This window comes from Stylophora pistillata, chromosome 5, assembly GCF_964205215.1.
Source record: "Stylophora pistillata chromosome 5, jaStyPist1.2, whole genome shotgun sequence".
NCBI lineage: Eukaryota > Metazoa > Cnidaria > Anthozoa > Scleractinia > Pocilloporidae > Stylophora > Stylophora pistillata.
Window position 1 is genome coordinate 33777436 of NC_142523.1, and position 21510 is coordinate 33798945.

At 38.0% G+C, this 21510-nt stretch overlaps 3 protein-coding genes across 3 annotated transcripts; 2 read left to right on the top strand and 1 right to left on the bottom strand.

The window, feature by feature from the left end:
- Window positions 1-264: 264 nt before the first annotated feature.
- On the bottom strand, window positions 265-21435 carry LOC111340894 (uncharacterized). The gene is made up of 13 exons (XM_088759665.1): window positions 21274-21435; window positions 19665-19747; window positions 18687-18746; window positions 18349-18387; window positions 16413-16636; window positions 15369-15628; window positions 14399-14492; window positions 13111-13160; window positions 12587-12676; window positions 12394-12470; window positions 11829-11927; window positions 2290-2368; window positions 265-966 (listed from the first exon to the last, which is right to left on the bottom strand). The coding sequence occupies exons 1-13, from the start codon at window positions 21353-21355 to the stop codon at window positions 863-865; spliced, it is 1341 nt and encodes a 446-aa protein (XP_088615791.1). The 5' UTR covers window positions 21356-21435; the 3' UTR covers window positions 265-862.
- On the top strand, window positions 3173-5271 carry LOC148731584 (uncharacterized). Its single transcript, XM_088759666.1, has one exon. The coding sequence runs from the start codon at window positions 3387-3389 to the stop codon at window positions 4698-4700; it is 1314 nt and encodes a 437-aa protein (XP_088615792.1). The 5' UTR covers window positions 3173-3386; the 3' UTR covers window positions 4701-5271.
- LOC148731585 (uncharacterized) lies at window positions 7676-9984 on the top strand. Its single transcript, XM_088759667.1, has one exon. The coding sequence runs from the start codon at window positions 8253-8255 to the stop codon at window positions 9408-9410; it is 1158 nt and encodes a 385-aa protein (XP_088615793.1). The 5' UTR covers window positions 7676-8252; the 3' UTR covers window positions 9411-9984.
- Window positions 21436-21510: the final 75 nt, after the last annotated feature.

Sequence of the window (21510 nt, forward strand, 5' to 3'; positions counted from 1 at the left end):
TTCTTATCAGGTTTTTCTTTACAAGTAAAGAAGCCTGCTCGTGATTATTGAGGTTAACACCACAGTTCTTAAGAGCTGTCAGTAGATCTTTCCCTCAATCCTTCCAGCTGCAACACTTTTTTGCAGAGTAGTTACCACAGTTTGGTGTTAGATCAGAAAAAGAACTACTACCTAGTAAGGTGGAGTATTCTCACTACCTGTTTGATGGATAATTTATAAAAATTATAGGGCAAAGTTACATGAAAATCACCTTTGGGATTTGGGTACAACAGCGTAGTAACACTACAAACAAGGAAAAAGCGTTTTTAATTACACGGGTTTGGGTCTACCATCTGTTTTGAACGACAATCGCGGTCAAAAGTACGTTTCCTATGTCCCTCCATTATACTAGTATTATAGTCTTTATGAGTGAAGCAAGAGTCGGATCAAAGTTCTCGACTTCGTTCTCCGATACTTTTGGGTCAGTTCGGAAAGCATCAGGCGATGAAAAATCTACCTGCTTCAATCGAAAAACTGCCTGAAAATATAACGGTAACTGATATGAGAAATTATTGCATTTATGGATATTTATCCTCACGCTTTGTGCGATGAACCAAGAGGAAAAAAAAACAAAAAAAAACAGGGTCTGCTAAAAGACTTTTCCACCGAAAAAATAGCCAAGTTCGTTTAGGATACCCAGTCTCTTCGCAATTCCCAAACATAGACATGTAAAGTTCTCTATTCTTGGTCAATTTAATAGACATAACACTTGGGCTGCTCCATGAAATCGTATCTGGTTCTCCTGTGGGACTTCTTCTCTCATCTGAAATCGTGTCGACTGGTAAACAAGTTCCAGAAATGAGTATCTGGCCTTTTCTCTGGATTAAAGATCGGCCATTAGATCGAGTCTTCTGAACTTATCCAAGTTGAAGAATGCACCTCTGACAGTTCGACCGCCAAAAAATCTTCCATTGAGATCCACGAGAGCTGTAATAAAAATTGGAGCGGGAAATCAATTAACAAAGTCCTGTGCAAGGAATTTGCTGGTTCGGTGGGTCATATCAGTCTAAATAAGTAAAGGTCCCGAGCTTGAGGGCCCAATATTTTTTAGTCCTGCCTCCGAGATGCTTTCGGTTGAGTGTGGTACGACTAAAGCTAAAGATATAGATCAGCCAATCAGACGAACGACTAACGCTCGAAACGTCGACAGAGCTGAATAACGTATACGCATGCGCTAGGTTTTGCCGCGGAAACTCGGATTTTAAGTCGTTCGCATGGTTGATTTGCTATTCTGTTGCTTCGAGGCGTCGTTTTCCTTGCCGCTTTTCTTTTACAGAACAACCTCCAAAAACTTGGTAAACCCCTTAAAATTTTTAAAAATTAATTTTCTCCTCAAAACCTCCGGAAATAGGAAAATGCCTTCGACGAAAACAGAGTTCCTCGCTTTTAAAAGTCAGCCCTTGTTATTTTCCGCTAATTTCGCTAAATTTTAGACCTGGGAGACTTGAGCCCGCGTTGTTGACCGCATACCCTCTGACGTAGCATTTCATTATTCAGCTGTGTCCGAAACGTCAGCTTTAAAACTCTTTAAGGTGGCCAATTGCAATGTACATGATCAACTCAGTTGATAAAACCCCAATAAGAACAAAGCTCGATGTCACTACGACCCATCATCGGCCAATGAAAGCAAAGGAAATCGTCAAAAGGGAACCAATGAAAAACTCAAACAGGATAAATGCAAACGATGTCTAGCACGGAGGAAAAGCGGATAAACATGTCATGAGGTTTTCAAGACAAATCAGTGACTGGGAAAAACGATGAAATGGGTTTACTTTGATACTAGAGTCAAAATTGTGTAAAATACCTTTTGAATATGACAGCGATCTTGGCAGTAATGAACACTACTGAAGCATTACTGAAAATAGGGTTAAAAAAAATTCAAGAACACTGCACTGTTATCGCAGAGGCCATGGGTCCAAATCCAATAGGCCATTTCCGAATTACCTGTGGCCTCTTTTTCATAACGAGGCCTAGTGCTCAATCATTCGTATGAAAATGGGTTTAATTTGCATGAGAATGAAAAATTATAAACATATGAAAGGATGAGCACCAGGACTCGTTTAAAAAAAAAAAAAGGCCAAAGGTAATTTGGAAATGGGCTAGACTGTTTTTTTTTTTTCTCCACGCTTTATTTTCACTACTGCTTCAGTAGTGTTCGTTACTTCGTTAGTATTCGCTCTTGTACTGACCCATTTCTTAAGCAGCAGTTGAAATAAATTATTTTCATATAATTACAGTCATTTATAATACCTTTTATCGCAGACTCAACTCGCTGAAATTCCACAAAAATACGCACTGATTCCTCGTCAGGCTGAACTCCCTGAGGAAACTGATAAAAAAGATACAAAACACGACTTGAAAAAAAAGAGAGGACACAAAAACCGCTCAGGAACCAGTCATTGTTTATCCCCTGGGGTGGGGGGGGGGGGGAATGGAGGATTGCACTGTGTCAAGATAAAATTAACCTGATCTCATCTTAAGACTGTAATATTCTTACGATCCCCCCCCCCTCCCTTACTGGAAGTCAATTTCCTATAGCCCCCCTTTATACTGTGTTGGCGACTACTCATTCCCCCTTCCGTTCCCCCCCTGAAAACCATGTGATCCCTACAAAATTCTCTAACCCCACCCCTCAGGTGATAAATAATGACTGCTTCCTTAACAACAAATGATACACATACTTCCGCCAGGTTGCGCAAATGTGACAATTTTTCTATTTTTTTTTTTTTTTTTCCCTGCTTAAGCTGTCAGCTTTTCGACTTAAAAAGTTTCTCTTAACAAAACATCAAAGAGGAGATAGCTTTTGTAAATTCGTTCAGCACCCGTAAGCTACATCAGCAGAGTACTTTGAGTATTCATCTCAGCCATTGCTTTATTGTTGAGAAAGTAGCAAGAAGGAAAAAAAGTTTTCAAAATAAGAAACTACAAAGTTTCATGCGTTGACCAAAATCAAAACCGAGTGAGCCTGGGTAGGACGGGTAAAGAAGCACACGGATCAGAAATTCACGAACGTTGACGAAGCTCTTCAAAACATTGCCGACCGAAAATAATTAAGAAAATCTGCATAATTAATCATATAAAATCAATATGACACCTGCTCACTGAACATTAAAAAACACCAAGAATATGGATAAAATACGGAAGAGTTGAAAACAATTCTGATTGACGCTGCAACATTTGTCATCAGAAACATCATACGACGGGAAAAGCCGTTTTAAACCAATAGAAACTGTTCACATCGAAAACACTGCGATAGGACTCCTATATTGAAAAGCTACCGTCTGTAAATGGTCCAGTTGCTGCCAAGAGAGGGTAAGACAGGGCCAAACGTTTGAAAGTAAGCACCAATGGCCAACTTCACCAACGTGTCATCACAATTACCAACTGGCGTCCTGACATCCCTCTTAACGTTTAACATTACACTCTCCCTCACTGCATCTCTAGGCAATGTTCTGATCCTTTGGACACTTTATAAAGTTTCCTCTCTGCATTCTGTAACAAAGTTCCTGTTTGAATGTCTGGCCACTACCGACCTTTGTGTGGGTCTTTTTTCACAGCCCCTCTTCGTTGCTGTTTTAATACTTCACATTGATCTTAGCAACACCAACTTGGATATTTTGTTTTACGTGGAGGAAATTCTTTATATCTCCAGCTATGTGTTGTGTGGAGTGTCTGTGTTGACATCAACAGCCATCAGTGTCGACAGACTTCTTGTCCTGTTGTTGAGGCTGCGATACAGACAGATTGTGACACTGAGGCGAGCTCAAGCTGTTATACTTTTATGCTGGGTGCTAGCTGTTTCATGCGGATTGGTTCGTGTATGGAGTCAAACGATTTCAGAGATTGTTGTTTTTGTCGCCGGATTAGCATCTTTAATCACTTCCGTGTTTTGCTACGTAAAGATCCACCTGATACTACTGCGGAATCGGGCTGAGGTAGAAGACAGCTTAGGGGGAAGACAGTCAAACAAAAGAGAAGTGGGAACAAGAGCAACAACGGGGGCAAGAAGAGTCGCAGAGGAAGAAGAAGAAGAAAAAGAAGAAGAAGAAAAAGAAGCAGGAGCGAAACTAGATGGAGTTGGAGTAACAACGGGGGCAGGAAGGGCCGTAGAAGAAGAAGAGGAGGAAGAAGAAGCAAGAGCGGAAGAAAATAGAGTTGGAGTAACAACGGGGGCAGGAAAAGCCGTCAAAGAAGAAGAAGAGGAAGAAAAAGAAGAAGCAGGAGCGAGAGAGATTGGAGTAGGGAAAACAAGGAGGACAGGAAGAACCGCAGAACAAGAAGAAGAAAAAGAAGAAAAAGAAGCAGGAAGTACTGTAAAAGCAACAGAAAAAAGCAGTGAAGAAGCACGGGAAGCCATCAACGTATCACCAAAGCGAAGAACACAACAAGGAGTTCGACTGAATATCGTACAATATAAGAAAATAGTTTCCAGTATATTCTGGCTGCATTTGACTTTGGTGGCTTGCTATGCTCCTTTCATAATTGTGTCATTATTGAGATATAAAGTGCTCAGTGGAACAACAATTGATGCCCTTTGGCTGTTTACGGCAACTTTAATTTACCTAAATGCGTCTCTGAATCCCTTTCTTTACTGCTGGAAAATCAGAGAGGTGAGAATGACGTTAAAGAACATAGCCATGGCGTTTTGCTGTCGTTTGTAATTCAAGGTCGCCCGTATTTATGTGAAGTCCTCCGTGTCCTTAAACACCAGGAATCTCACGTAACTTGTTCATATTTGAACAACAATTCAGTAGAATATATTCTATACAGGGCTAAAAGATTAAGAAAAAATTAAAATGTTTGAACCAAACGTTTTCGGCTGTTTGCCATCATCAGGGTTGAAAATAATGATCGTCTGCATATACATCTATCTCTTATGTATTTCTATATATGTATGTGCAGACGGTCATTATTTATTCAACTCTGATGATGGCAAACAGCCAAAAAAACGTTTGGTTCAAACATTTTAATTTTTTCTTAATCTTTCAGCCTGGTAGAGAATATAGTTTACTCAGCGAACATTATGGACACCAATTCAGTAGAACTTATTAGTTAAACAGCCTAGCCTGTCACGAGTCTTATATATCTCAATGGTAAGGCATCCGAAGTCCTAATCGGAAGGTTGTTGTTGTTGTTTTTTTCCTCCTTCGAGTATGCCTGTGTCATTCACTGTATAATGTCATCTTTCACTTAAATAACAGGCTTCAAATTAATTAACCATTTCCACTCCAACAATTCAGAACTTATTAGTTAAACAGTCTAGCCTGTCACGAGTCTCATATATCTCAATGGTAAGGCATCCGAAGTCTTAATCGAAAGGTCATCGTTTTTTTTCCTCCTTCGCGTATGCCTGTGTCACTCACTGTATAATGTCATCTTTCACTTAAATAACAAGCTTCAAATTAATTAACCATTTCCACTCCAACAATTCGATATCACAACAGACTGGGGAATAATTGAATACTGACAAACTACTACCCCCGCAGAGCTGAAAACTCAAAAACGATGTATATAGCAATAGCAGTTTTTCCTTTTTCACTTTTCTTTCGAGGAAGTGAAAAGACCTAAAATCCATGAGCTTTGATCATTCGCCAAAACATACTTGCAGTAATTGATTAAAATTGTTGTTTTTTCTACTTGTTTTGACCAGTTTTCTAAGGTGTATTTGAATATTGCACGTGATGAAACCAAACATTTCCGTTAGGTAAGATGTTTTTGCTCGATATACCCTGCCCACGCTTATGTTGCCCTAATGACGGGCCAATGGACTGAATAAACCGTTTTCTGTGAAGTTTAAAACAACAATTTCATCTGAAACCCTTCTAGAGTTTAGGTCGGTCCCATCCAAATTTACGCGCCCCTAAATCCCGAGGCAAGCGGTGTTCTCAATCAAGAAACTGCTGATTTCTTGCCCCTAAATTTACTGGCATCATCTCAATACTACGACATCTTCCTCCATACATCTTCTGTGAACCAATGCCTTTACTTTCATTTTCTCTTCATCTACAGCCGACTTTGCCCCAGAATCAAGAGGAAAAACCCCCAGATGGTTATATCTAATCTTCATTTTAAAATGCCGTGTCATGCTTGACTCAAAAGTTGCGGAAGCCACAAAAATGACGATTAAGTAATTATCTCTCTTATATTTCGTTCACGGTAAATTCGAGCGGACTAAACAACGAGCACCAATTAAACTTCAAGTGCTCTGAAATATTTGCTGTATAATGAAAACCCTGGCATTCGTTTCAGCCTCTGTCACAGTCCAAGTGTGGAAAACAACTTGATTTTTTTTCCACAACCAGTTCACATCTGCTTCCAATAACAAAGCACAAATGTTTACTGATTTACTGATGTATCATAAATAAATTATGCGCACGAGCTACTGTAGGTCATTTTGGGATTAAAAAAGTCTTCCATTGCTTTTCTAAAATATTTCTCCGAAAGCACAGAAAGTGTAAGGTCAAAACCGTGTTTGCATAAATCATCTGAACACACCTATCGACCAATGAGAGTGCGCGTACTATCTTTATATTTTCAAAATTGTCCTATTGCTCTTAAAGTGTCATTTGCGTGAATCATAAGTGGGGTCCAGAAAAAGTGAAAAACATCGATGGAATGTTTCACAATGCGCTGTTTGATGTCACATTTCTTCCTGATAAATCTCGCGGAACACCGACAAAATGTGCCAGTTTTTCGAAAAACGTGGTTACCCTGTTTGTCGTTCAAGCGGGTCACAACCGCGCCCAACTCATTGATCGACATTCAGCACCACACACGTCACCGAAGGATAATTCCGACCGCATTCCATTCACTCTCACATTTCACCCTCACAACCACTCAGTTAAATCCATTATTCTTAAAAACTTCAAATTGCTTCAAAACGATCCAGAGACTGGTACTGTCTTTACGCAACCTCCACTCATTTCATTCAAACGCGACAAAAACATGGGCAATTTTTTGGTCAGAAGTTCATTACAAACTAATGACCAACCTGGCACTTTTAAATGCGCTCGTACACGATGCAAAACTTGTCCTTTCATTCACAACGCTGAGAAAATATCGGGACCCAAACGATCCACTAATGTCACTGATCACTTCACGTGCACCTCCACCAACGTCATCTATGGCACAACATGCACTTACTACGAAAAGATATACATCGGCGAAACAGGAAGACGACTAGGTGACCAATTCCGTGAACACCTTCGCGACGTAGAAAGGAACGACAAGGACGCATCAAAACCAGTCGCTAGACACTTTAACCTACCTAATTCATTCTAAGCAACATATGGCAATCTGCGGTCTTTCCTTACATTCAGGTAACTCGGAAAGCCGTAAAACTCTTGAACAAAAGTTTTTCTTTCAAGTCGGAACTCTTAACCCCATAGGTATCAACGAACGCTTTTCGTTCTACTAATTTATTCGTGTTTTTCTCGTCACCATGTTCCCACCGATAGCGTAGCTCCACTTTCTGCATATAAACCCACACGCAACAATTTCAACTTAGTTGATATTACCAAATTATCTTCAAAACACTGCCGAACGAAAATAATAAAGAAAATCTGCATCATAAATCATCTTCAATCATTACGACACCTGCTCACTGAATATTAAAAACCGTCAAGAATATGGATAAAACACGGAAGAGTTGAAAAACAATTCTGATTGACGCTACAACATTTGTCATCTGAAACATCGTACGACGGGAGAAGCCTTTTTAATCCAGTAGAAACTGTTAACTTTTGTTGATAAATGAAAGTCACATATTGAACTGCGGTAAAGAACGACTATGAGAGCAATCGTCGCAGTAACGAACACTACTTAAGCAATAATGAAAATGAGAACTGCCGGAGTTTAATATATGACTTTCATCTATTAACAAACGTTGACTCATCACTTCACGGGTTTATTACGAACCAACATAATGACCAACTACCAGTTGGCTTGTTAGCTCAGTTGGTAGAGCGCTGCACCGGCATCGCAGAGGTCATAAGTTCGAATCCCGTACAGGCCTGAATTTTTTTTTTTTCAGGCCTCATTTTCACTACAGCTTAAGTAGTGTTCGTTACTGCGAAGATTGCTCTCATACTAGAAACTGTTAACATTGGAAATACTGCGACAGGACTCCTATATCGAAAAGCTATCGTCTGTAAATGGTCCATTTGCTGCCAAGAGAGGGAAAGACAGGGCCAGACGTTTGAAAGTAAGCACCAATGGCCAACTTTACCAGCGTATCATCACAATTACCAACTGGCGTCCTGTCATCTCTCTTAACGTTTAACATTACCCTCTCCTTCACTGCATCTCTAGGCAACGTTCTGATCCTTTGGACACTTTATAAAGTTTCCTCTCTGCAGCCTGTGACAAAGCTCCTGTTTGAAAGTCTGGCCACTACCGACCTTTGTGTGGGTCTTTTTTCACAGCCCCTCTTCGTTGCTGTTTTAATACTTCACACTGATCTTAGCAACACCAACTTGGATATTTTGTGTAACGTGGAGAAAATTGTTTATATTTCCAGTTTTGTGTTGTGTGGAGTGTCTGGTTTGACATCGACAGTCATCAGTGTCGACAGACTTCTTGTCCTGTTCTTGAAGCTGCGATACAGACAGATTGTGACACTGAAGCGAGCTCAAGCTGTTATACTTTTATGCTGGGTGCTAGCTGTTTCATGCGGATTGGTTCGCGTCTGGAGTCAAACGGTTTCAGAGACTGCTGCTTTTGTCACTGGATTGGCATCTTTAGTCACTTCTGTGTTTTGCTACGTAAAGATCCACCTGAGACTACAGTGGAATCGGGCTGAAGTAGAAGACAGCACACGGGAAGGACAGCCAAACAAAGGAGAAGGAGTGGGAGAAAGAGCAACAACGGGGGCAGGGAGAATCGCAGAAGAGGAAGAAGAAGAAGCAGGAGGGAGAGAAGATGGAGTACGACTAACAACGAAGGCAGGAAGAACCGCAAGGGAGGTAGAAGAAGGAGGTACTAGAGTAGGAGCAACAGAAAAAAGTGGAGGAGCACGGGAAGCCAAAGTATCACCAAAGCGAAGAATACAAGAAAGAGTTCGACTGAATATCGCACAATATAAGAAAATAGTTTCCAGTATATTCTGGCTGCAAGTGACTTTAGTGGCATGCTATGCCCCTTTCATAATTGTGTCGTTATTGAGTTATACAGTGCTCAGCGGAACAACAATTCATGCCCTTAGGCTGTTTACGGCAACTTTAATTTATCTAAATTCATCTCTGAATCCCTTTCTTTACTGCTGGAAGATAAGAGAAGTAAGAATGATGGTAAAGAAGGTAGCCAAGGCGTTTTGCTGTCGTTTGCAATCCAAGACTGCCCGTATTCATGTGAAAAGTCCTTCGTGTCCTTAAACACCAGGAATCTCAAGTAACTTATTCACATTTAAAAAACAATTCAGTAGAACTTATTAGTTAAACAGTCTAGCCTGTCACGAGTCTTATATATCTCAATGGTAAGGCATCCGAAGTCTTAATCGAAAGGTCATCGTTTTTTTTTCCTCTTTCGAGTATGCATTGTTTTTTTTTCCTCTTTCGAGTATGCATCGTTTTTTTTTCCTCTTTCGAGTATGTCTGTGTCATGCCCAGAATAACGTCATCTCTACTTATATAACAGGGTTCAAATTAATTAACGATTTTAACTAGTACAATTCAATATCATAACAGACTGGGGAATAATTGAATAATGACAAACTACTGTCCCCGCAAAGCTGAAAACTCAAAAACGATGTAAATAGCAGTAGCACTTTTTTCCTCTTTCACTTTTCTTTCGAGGAGGTCAAAAGACAAAAAATCCACGAACCTTGATCATTCGCCAAAACATACTTGGAGTAATTGATTAAGATTATTGTTTTTTTCTACTTGTTTTGAACCAGTTTTCTAATGTGCATTTGAATATTGCACGTGAATAAACAAAACATTTCCGCTTGGTAAGAACATGTTTTTACTCGATATACCCTGCCCTCGCTTACTATGTTGCCCGAATGACGGGCGAATGGACTGAATAACCATTTTCAGCGAAGTTTAAAACAACAATTTCATCTGAAACCCTTCTAGAGTTTAGGTTGGTCCCATCCATATTTGCGTGTCCCTCAATCCCGAGGCAAGCGGTGTTCTCAATCAAGAAACTCTTGAGTGTTTATTCCTTGTCCCTAAATTTACTGTCATCATCTTAATACTGCGACATCTTCCTCCATACATATACTGTGAACCAATGCCTTTTCTTGCATTTTCTCTTCATCTACAGCCGCCTTTGCCCCACAATCACTGAGAAAAACCCCCAGATGGATGTATCTAATCTTGATTTTAAAATACCGCGTCATGCTTGAAAATTAAATCGGACCACGTTGTACACTTCAGAAGTTGCGGAAGCCACAGAAATGACGGTTAAATAATTATTTCTCTTAAATTTTGTTAATAGTTTTAATTCGAGAGGACTACACGACGAGCACCAGTTAAACTTCAAGTGCTCTTAAATATTTGCCCTATGATGAATACCCTGGCATTCGTTTCAGCCTCTGTCACAGTCCGAGTGTGGAAAACAACTTGATTTTTTTTCCACCACCAGTTCACATCAGCTTCCAATAACAAAGCGCAAATGTTTACTGATGTATCATAAATAAATTATGTGCACGAGCTCTGAAATATACCGTAAGCCATTTTGGGATTAAAACAAGTCCTCTCTTGCTTTTCTAAAATATTTCTCAGGAAGCACAGAAAGCGTGACGTCAGAACCATGTTTACTTACTCTCATTTGAACACACCTATCGACCAATGAGAGCGCACGTACTATCTATATATGTTATAAATTGTCATATTGCTCTCAAAGTGTCATTTGCGTGAATAAAATAAAATCTGCGATACATGACAGTTGTGTGAGTGGGGCCCAGAAAAAGTGCAAAACATCGACGGAACGTTTCAAAATGCGCTGTTTGATGTCACATTTTCTCCTCATAAATCTCGCGGAACTCCAGCGAACCAACCTGAATTTTTTCAGGTCTGACGTTCACTATTGCTCAATAGTGCTCTTTACTGCGACTGGGAGGATCGTGCAAAATACGTTTCTATAACCGCAGTTCAGATATATGAATTTCATATATTCGTTGTGTTTGATTTATCATCTTACGGGTTTATGTCGGACTAATTTGATGACCGGCTCCCAGTTGGCTCGTTAGCTCAATTGGTAGAGCGCTGCAATAGTATCGCTGAGGTCAGTGGTTCGAAACCCATATAGGCCTGAATTTTTTCAGGTCTGATTTTCACTATTGCCTTAAATAGTGCTCGTTACTGCGAGGATCGTGCAAACACGTTTCTATAACCGCAGTTTAGATCTATGAATGTCACATATCCGTTATGTTTGAAACAGAGAAAGATAATAATAATATTAACAATGCTTAATTGAAAAATTAAATTATCATGTTAAATCTCCTGACGTTTTATATCGAGATAATTTGGATATATCAACAAAGTTGAAATGGTAAATTGGCCACCGTAACGATTACAAAAGCTGACGTTTCGAGCGCTAGCCCTTCGTCGGAGCGAATAGAGGAATTTTGGGTTGTGTGTGCTTTTAAAGGCAGAAAATGGAGCTACTTTATTGGTGGGAAAAGGAAGGACAAAAACAGGTACTTGATCATAAAATCGGAAGGTCTTGAGTTCGGATCCTTTGGATGAGTAAGGACTAAAATGTTCGGTGGCTTTCTTAAAATACATGACTATAAGAATACAGTGTACAACCAACAGGAAATTCAACCATTAATCTCCGACACCCACCTCATATATTACAACTTTGATAACTTCTCCATACTTGTTACACTCTTCCACGACTTCAGGTTGTAACTCTTCGTCCACTTCTCCAGGACCAACCATATTCTGAAATAAAGACGAACATTTTCAACTCCAAAAAAAGTTTTAAAAATTACGACACGCGTAATTAGTGTCGAAAAGTAGGAAACCACAAAATGGAGCATTTTTCAACGGAGTGTCGAAAGTACTCTGGGATTGCTTTAGTTTTACCTAGCTTCGTTTTGTGATTGGTCTAGAAAACTCACGCCATCCTCTCGACCAATCAGATGCAAAAACAATTACGACCTGGTCCCTCACGATTTCCCGCGCTTCAAGCAGTCTTGTTTTCGCTCTGAGCCTTCAGTGGCTAAAGATGATGTAAACCTTTATTCTGATTGGTCGCTAAAATTTCCTTTGGTTTTGGTTTTTCGACACTCAATTGGAAACTTCTTCATAAGTTCGATTATACAAAAAGACGGAAATCAAAAGAATTACTTAAAGGGACGGGACAGGGAAGAATGAAAAAGAAAAGCAAAGAAATACCGCTACTTACTCTCAAAACAACAACTTTACTTGGGTTCCTCATAACGCTGGTAACTGGTTCTGCTTCTTGCAGCGCAGCTTTTGATTCTGTTGATCAGAAAGGTATTTTCTCTTTAGCTAAACATTTCCATATCCTTAATGTTTTTATTTTTTTTTTTTAATTTGGGAAAATTAATCGATATGACATAAAATAAAATACAAACCTTTGTCTTGGTTGATTATTTTTCCGCCTCGCTTGCTGGTTTTCTCCACTTGCAAACATGTGTTGATACCTTGCTCTTGCTTTCCTAAACCTGAAAATCAAAAAAAAAAAATGGACCTATCAATTTTCTACTTCAAAACGACTCTCAAATTTGAGTATATTGAAACATAATTTCTTTTTTTTCTACCCTACAGAATTAAACAATTTTTTTTTTTAAGATTTACAAATTTTTCCATTTAAACTATCCTAAAAACTGCATGTTTTATCTGGTAAGAAAGTATCTACAGACAACTTTCTTGCTGTTTGGCCGTCTATTAAAATTGCGAAGACAATTTCACTATTGATAACTAACAAATCTTACTAAATGCAAAGGGTTTAAAACTCATCGCTTTGTTTTCCAAATATTATTCTTTTCATCTCATTTCTAGGAGTTGTATGATGCAAGTGACAGTAGAGTTCATGCTAACGGTGAAAATATTTCGATAAAAACAAATAGCAAACAAAACAAAAATACAAAGATGTTACCTTGACCATCTTTCCAACCATATTTTGCCATAATCTGAGATGCAACAGGACTGTAAAACAAGATTGCACAATGTTACATTTCACTTCACAGTGCAACCATACATTCCTTCTCAGCCAAAATATTTAAATAAAATATCGTTCATTCTATTCTGGCAGCTACATCTGCTAAGGCTGGGAAACCTGGAAATGGTGCAAAAGGTGCAGCCACCCTTTTTGTTGTCTTTAACTTATCATAAATTTAAAACTTTAAATACAGTTATTGTCATTACTAAGTGGTGTCCAATCTAGTATGTAATCTTTAATAAACAAAATCAGATGTGCATGAAGGAGACATCTGATTCGTCAATTAGTCACCTGTATGATTACAGACAAAATTTGAAAACAACGTTCACATATGAATTGATCAACACTATGACCACATTTGAGAAGTAAAACACCAAATGGTTAAACATCTTCCTGAATTGACTTTTTTTCACAGTATTTTCCTTTTCAGGTGGTAACTGCTAACATTTATTGCCTGTGGTACCTTCTACTACTGCCTAAAACTGCTTAGAATTCTTGAGAATTCAATGGATAAAACAATTGCTAGATACTGGTTTAAAAATATCTGTCACCTGTAGTTCTTGAAAAAATAATGGATCCGAAGAAAAAAAATTTGGGAGTAAAATTTTTTCTATGCAAACATGAAACCAATCATCTTCATGAATATAACTATAAAATAATAAAAAATAAAGTCTGTTTACAAGCCTAGTGCTCCATTAGGCCAGTGCTTAACTCCGATTTCTGTAGCATGAAGCGACTAGGAGTATTTCCACTCCCCCCTGGATGGGATGCCACTCCATTGCAGGGTTACCCCCCAGCATTAAATTGCCGGTACCCATTTATACACCTGGGTGAAGAGAGGCACTGTGAGAGTAAAGTGTCTTGCCTAAGAACATAACACAATGTCCTGGCCAGGGCTCGAACCTGGACCACTCGATCAGGAGTCAAGCGCAATAACCATGAGGCCACCGCGCCTCTACCGAATATAACTGCTGGTGCTGATTTAATAATACATCAAGTAACACACACATGGAACACAAACTGTCCTCTTACATTGTCGTATTACAGTCATGATGTGTACACTGTCCTGTCAATGTTCAAAATGGGCTATTTTTGAACATGTGCATTTAAAAATTGTGCAAACACTTTTAAGTAATATCATTTATGGGAAATAAATTGAAATAAAAGAGAAGTTTTCCATGAAGTGGTCACTTTTTTGTAGAGGATAAATTTGCTGCAATCTCACCTGGCAGAAAAGCCTCCGCCTTTTGGTTTATTTTCAGGAGGAAAATTAAAGTCTGCTCCACTGGACACTGGCCACTGTTGAGCAGCTTGTTCCGCTGCGTGAATAAAAAAAAGGATTTTTAAAAGGCCCCTCTTGGTAGGAAATGTAAACTACACAAATGTTATGGACAGCAAAATGTCAACCAAAATAAATTCCCTTGAGTTGGTTATTCTTAGTAAAGTCAAACCTACTGTACATTAAGCAGCACCATATTTAGTGGTCTGTACATTAAGCAGCACCATATTTAGCAGTCACCTTATATTAAACAGTTGGTTGTCAAAGTCCGTGGATTGTTTCTCACAAGTTACTGTCATTCTCACCTCTACAAAGCGGTCACCTCTATTCAGTGGTTGCGGTCACCCTCAAACTGAGTCCAAATAGCCTGTTTTTTTTTTGTTTATTTTCCACCTGTATTGAATGGTCACTGAAAGTGCAACCACTCAAATAAAACTAAGAATAATCTTTCTTGTAATTTTTAATCCATGTCTTTCTTCCAAAATCAGAGTAAATAGTAGTTTTGAACAAGATTCTGTACATTAAGTGGTCAAGTATGGCATAAGGTGACATTGTGTATCACTTTTTCAAATACTTCTTATCTCTGAAACCTATGTTTAGCAGCCAACCTGTAGAAGTGGTCATCCGGCAATTCCCCATGGCTGACTGCTAAATATAGGACTGCATGTAAATTTTTTAGTTGCAAAAGTTTTGACACTACAGGGGAAAGATTTCCCTCTGCTGTATAAACAGTAAAGTGAGAGGATGCACGGAAAATAATTCATAAAAAGAGATTCAAATTACAGGTATTTATAAATTTCTATTCCCCTATCATTTAAGCCTGGAATCATTAAAGTGCAACTCTGGCTTTTCACTGGATACCATAACTATTTCACACAACTTTTTCTTATTCCCTTGATATTCTAGATTTAATTACCAGATGCTGAATCCTGCATAAGAGAGGGAGGTGGTGCAATGGCTGCTCCCCCTGGAAATCCTCGGCGTGGAGGCTGACCGCCATGGCTTTCGTCATCATCACCCCTCCGTCTTCCTCTGTCTCTTCCCCTGTCTCTATGGTAATCTCGATCCCGGTCTCTGTCCCGATCTCTGTCACGATCTCTGTCACGGTCTCTATCGCGGTCCCTGTCACGGTCTCTCTCCCGATCATAGTCTCTGTCACGTTCCCGATCCCTGTGTCTTTAAAGCAAAATTGCACATTAGTTAGTTCTTCTCTCAAAATGATTTTAAAAAGGATGGATTTGTTCATTCTTTTGTAGAAGGAAGAATAACCACAGTCCTTGAAAAACAATTCAAACTGGTTTGAAATAATTTTAAAGTGCACCTTACCCCTAAATTTTTTTTTCCTTTAAAAAAATCTCCATGCTTTGGTGAGTATCTCTTCGAAAAAATTTTTGGATTTGGTCAAATCCAAAAATTTTTGTGCCCCGTTGACGTACAGAGAATCGCATTAAAATCACCACCATTTTGACTCATGACCGCGTTTCAAAGATAAAGAGTCTGGCGACTAATGTGACGTCACTTCGAGAACCCAAAAATCTGTATTTCACGCCATTTTGCACAGTTCACTGGTTATGTTTGCAAGGTTAGATCGATATTGGTTGCAAATATGCCACAGAATGAATCTAGTGCTAGAAAGGCTTTCGCACGTCGATGACTGGCTGAGAATATCTTGAGCGTCTTCTCGAAGCGACGTCACAAGTCTACTCTGCCCAGATTCCCATTTTCGCAGTCGTGGTCCATTCGGATCTCGACTTCAACAGGGCATAAAAAAATGAGGTTTTAACCAAATCCAACAATTTTTCGAAGAACTACTCACGTAAGCAGGAAGATTTTTTTAGGTGAAAAAAAAATTTAAGGGTCAGGTGCACTTTAAGCTAGAATAATTAACCAACAACATTAAAATTGTCTGCTGCATCCCACTCCACAGAGAGAACCATTACCGTTTCGAGTGCCCCCTTACCTTTCTCCTCTATCATAATCACGTTCACCTCGCGATCTGTCTCGATGGTCTGTTCTCTCTGACCTTTCACCTCTGTCTCCTCTCTCATTTTCTTTCTCTTCCCTGAACTTCTGTTTAACCAATTCATATTCATTTGGTCTCAAAGGATCATATTCATCGATTACAACAGCAAGTGAAGCTTCCGTCTCTGTAAAAGGTTCAGGGACCTTTTGAAGTTCAGTATCCTTGCAAAACAATGAAAAGTCAATGATTTTAAACAACTCCATCAGAGTTTTGATCAAAATTTGCAAATACATAGATAAAGATCAGACACAATGAATATATGAAGTTCATATAATTATTCAATGTGTCTGATTTATCATCACGGGTTTATTACGAATCAACTTAACGGCCTGCTCCTAGTTGGCTTGTTAGCTCAATTGGTAGAGCGCCGCACTAGTATTGCAGAGGTCAGTGGTTCGAATCCCGTACAGGCCTGATTTTTTTCAGGTCTGATTTTCGCTATTGCATAAATAGCGCTATCTACTGCCAAGGATCGTGCATCATACGTACAGATAAAGATGTTTGAAGAAAAGCAAAATGAAGGAAACTGGCAGTACTCTGTTGCAGGGCCTGTGTAAGTCAAGACTTGTCTTCATCAGTACTATTATTCATTAAAAAGTGTACATAAGGAGAAAGAAACAAAAAGCAACAATGATGTTTAAATCCCTAAATGAGTCAGCTCCAATGTACTTGCGAGACCTGTTTGATGAGTGAAGCACAACCTATGATTTGTGTAATTCTCTTTGTAAACTGATACTGCCAAGGCTGTGTAGAAATTACTTAAAACACAGTTTTAGTTACAAGTTTGGAACTCATTACCTGAGAATGTCAGAGAAATCAGATAAATAGGTGAATTTAAAAAGCAAATTAATTATGTATTTGAGTCATTGGATTCTCACTCAGCAATCTTGTAAAAACAGTATATTGATAGTTTTTATCCACAGTATATTGATAGTTTTTATCCACGCAACCTCCACGCAACGAGTACACCTATCGCACCCACAGCCAGAGATACTTCAAGCTACCGATTTGTAAGACAACTAGGTCCAAAAACATCTTTATCATGGCGAACAGTTTTAATTATTAGTAGCTATCTTAATTATTTGTATTTTGGTTTTTGCTACTTCTCTTACTGTATTTTATTGTAGATTACACTTTGCGGCTCTTATTGTAGTTATCTTAGAGTAAGAGATAATTTATTCCCATTGTAAAGTAAGTCGTATTTCAGCCGGCCCGGAAGCTGCAATGATTTTACTTCCTAATAAAGCTACCTATCTATCTATCTATCTATCTATCTATCTATCTATCAATAATGTAAATATTAATTACATAGCTATTCCCTCTACTGCAGATTTTTTACCAAGTTTAAATAAAGATACTGCTACTAAATACATGCATACTTTATTTAAGGTATTAAAGAAATAAATAACTCAAATAATACCCTAAAAAGGAAGTTTAAGAGGTTAACCCTATGTAAATAAACTTCCAAAGAAATAAAATTTAAAAATGTATGCTTATAATAAAATATAATATGGATAAAAACCTTAGAAATATGCATGTATAATTTAAGAGCAGATTTGAAACATGTCAAGTTGCCTATCAGTTCTCAATGACATTGGCAGGTAGGTCATTGCATTCACGAATGATTTTAACAAACAAAGAGTATTTAAAACAATTACTGACAGTAAATAGATCTCACTAGCTACTGAAAGTTTACATCTTTTAAATTGTGTTTCACCCTTCAACTACCAGAAATAATTAAAATGTAACTTTTCCTTACAATATCCATAAATTAAATAATATCCATCAATCAAACAGGCAAAAACCAAGTCCATAAGCTACAGTAGGGTCCCTGAACATGGTTTCTTAGAAGTAAGAGCAGTTCATAGCTCACCAGAATTTCTCTACCATCAAGATCTGACACTGTGGAATCCTACAGATTAAAAAAAAAAAAAACAAATTTCAAATGTTTGTTTATGTCAACAGGGATCGCCATTAACTTTGCAACCTACTAGCTGAGTGGCTAGTGATAACATAGATGCTATAACAATTTCAGTTTGTTTACTAGCCAAACTGCCTGGTGGAAATAAAAAACGACTAGCCAAAACTGAATTTCTACTGGTCTATGGCTAGTTGGCTACCGTTAGTGCTGCGCCCTGGTCATATTTCCAAAGTGTAGTAAATGCAGCTAAAGCAAAATAAAAAGATATTAACAAAATATGGATTAAATACCTCTAAATCTTCAGCTGATCTTTTAATGCCCAGTACCACTTGATTTACTGCCTTTGTTCGCTGTAATACAAAGCCACTAAATCAAAATTCAAAAATTAAGGAGTAGAAACTTTAAATTGCATTAAGGAGACTTGCAGAATCTAGTCAAAGAATAGAAATTTACATCAGAAGTAACTGCATTCCAAGACAAACAACAACCTTCAACGAAAATGTAATTATTAACAGTAAATACCTACAACCTTTTGTATGACTGAAGATGGCTAAAAGCAGTTTTCCTATGCTGTAACAAGCTACCTTCAGAATACTAAAAACTAACTTCTTCCCTTTGCTCTCAAATGATTCTCACACACTTGTTGACCAAAGAGTTTCTGGTGACAGTCTTGTCAAATCCTTAATGAATTTGTTCACAACTTCAAGATTTCTTTATTTGGGACAGAAGTTCTTCAGGGCTCCTTTACCCACCATGCTAGTATAGTCTGGAACTGCTTACCAACCCAGCTAAAAGCTTTTCCAAGCTTTACCTCATTTAAAACTCACCTTTATTTTATTTGGCTCTAACCCAAAAGCTATGAACAGCAACGTCAATGATTTTAACAGTGAATGAACTCTTTATTTCACGCATATCATTTTACCATTTATATATTTTTAACAATAATAATTTATTTTAGCTATTTAGTTATTTGTGTTTCATCTGTAAAATACTTTTTCCACCTACTTTTGCATGTATTTTTATGATATTTGTCACTGTTAGAGCAGGTCCACATCAGCATTTGCTGCCATCAATTAACCTACTTTATCAAATAAAGTATTATGTATGTAGGTAGTAAAGGAAAAATGTTTCCAGCCACCTATTGTAAGCTGTGTAGCCAAAACAGTTGATTGGTTTGACTTAAGAACATGAAAGAGGAATCAAAGATTGTGCCCATAGAAGAGAAGTTTTTTTTAAAGGCTTTAATTGTTAGTATTTGAACAACTTACAGATGTTGATACTGGTCTTGTCTGAGCAACTTTCTTTCTCTGTAGTTGAGTCTGCAGAAGTTTGTAACTAGATGACCAACCAGCTGCAAGAAATTTTATTCCTTTAACTCTTGAGATCTGATTAGTTGATGAATAAATATTCTCCCTTCTTTCTGGCATTTCTGTCCTAAAAAATTAGCTTTGAAAGTTTTCTGTTATGTACATCAAGTTAATATCAGTTGAACATAATTATAATGCACCAAAAATGCCCAGCTATGTTAAACCTGAGGGAGGGGGGGGGGGAGACCCCAAGCATACATGGTGCATTTGATCTCTGCTGTCTTTCCCAACCTTGGAATACAATGACATTATTCAATAAAATCTCGCATTCTGATTGGTCAATAAAGCAAGGTACTTAACATGGAATTGTGAGTTGAAAACAAGGCTAAGTCATATTGATTTGCATCTACATATAAATAACAACTATAGGTAATGCTGTCTTCTTTCTTTTTCTTTTTTTTATTCAATTATACGATTAAAGGAAAATTCCAAGTTAAATCACACTTTAAAACCAATATTGCATTCATCACTTTGTGATTTGTGCAATACCGGTTTTTAGTGCATGCAATTTAACATGGAATTCCTTCATTAGGTAATGAATTTTCCCAAAGAACTAAGAGTCTGGGTGGAAGGACAGGGACATTTGATTTCTTGCAAGGAAGAATAAGACCGAATCCCATTTTAGCATGAGATCTACCCTGCAATCTTGGAAAAAAAACTCACAAGCAAACTTCAAATGCTGGGCACTCATAAATTGAACACAGCTACAAATTATGTTACCTAAAGGAATGTTATCTGCAAAAGTAGAGAGATTTGTTCTGATTTTTCTCAATTATTGAGCCAAATGATGGGGATTTTGACCACATATTCTGATGGAAATTCTCCCCCTCCCCAATACTCAGGCTTAACACTAATTCCAGTAGACATCCACCCCATGGACAAATTATGATAATTTTAATTCTCCTTACAAAATCAGCTGATTGTTAAGTAAAGAAATGGTAAGGAATAAAAAAATTGGCTGGAGCCTTGCACAATGGATATCTATTGACAAAATAAGAAACCCTCCCATGCAATAATGGAGAAAATGACAGTCCATCATTGATGACAAAGAATCACATGCATATCTCTCTAAAATTATTGATTACTTGGTTTATTTCTACTACAGATGAAAAAGTGTACAGAATAATAAAAGGATTATTTCCTAAAAAACTGGTATGTTTATTGTGATCCACACTTTCATGTTGTTCCTTTAAGAATGTTGAGAAACATGGCAGTATTGAAACAAAACGATTGCATGGATTTTCAGCGCGATTTTGTTGTATTAATTCCCAGTCTAGAACATCTGAAACGCGTCTGTGGTTTCTTTATCAGCCAATACGCAGTTCAAAATATATGCCTTTGTCCTTAAGTTTCCACTCATCAGATCGAGCTGTATGACCATGACTCACGATTTATTAAATTCTGAATCACTTTCGCTCAACAGAGTTGTGTTTACAATTGCTACACAATAACTTCCAGTCAGCTGCAAAAGAATACATCTTGAATTAAAATAATTCATAGAATAACTTACAAAGCTTGGTAATATCTGTTCCTTCCGTGGCATTTGATTGCATTGGTACACCATCAATGTCCACTCCATCGTAGAGCGACATGTTGTCCTCACGGAGGGAACTGAAAAAATAACTTGGTAACCGCGCTTTTAATTCAAAATGGCGACTTAGCGGGCGAGAGTTTGTTTACGATGGACCTGAAATGTTTGCGGCCGTTTTGCGAAAATGTTTGGACACATAAGGGGATTTCTGACGTC

Excerpts from the sequence above, each read along its gene's own strand:
- LOC148731584 (XM_088759666.1), top strand. The coding sequence starts at position 3,387 with ATGGCCAACTTCACCAACGTGTCATCACAATTACCAACTGGCGTCCTG.
- LOC148731585 (XM_088759667.1), top strand. The coding sequence starts at position 8,253 with ATGGCCAACTTTACCAGCGTATCATCACAATTACCAACTGGCGTCCTG.
- LOC111340894 (XM_088759665.1), bottom strand. The coding sequence starts at position 21,355 with ATGTCGCTCTACGATGGAGTGGACATTGATGGTGTACCAATGCAATCA. Across the intron at positions 18,388-18,686 it reads GATCAGCTGAAGATTTAGAG|GATTCCACAGTGTCAGATCT; the intron begins GTATTTAATCCA and ends TTTAATCTGTAG. Across the intron at positions 12,677-13,110 it reads TGGTTGGAAAGATGGTCAAG|GTTTAGGAAAGCAAGAGCAA; the intron begins GTAACATCTTTG and ends TTTGATTTTCAG.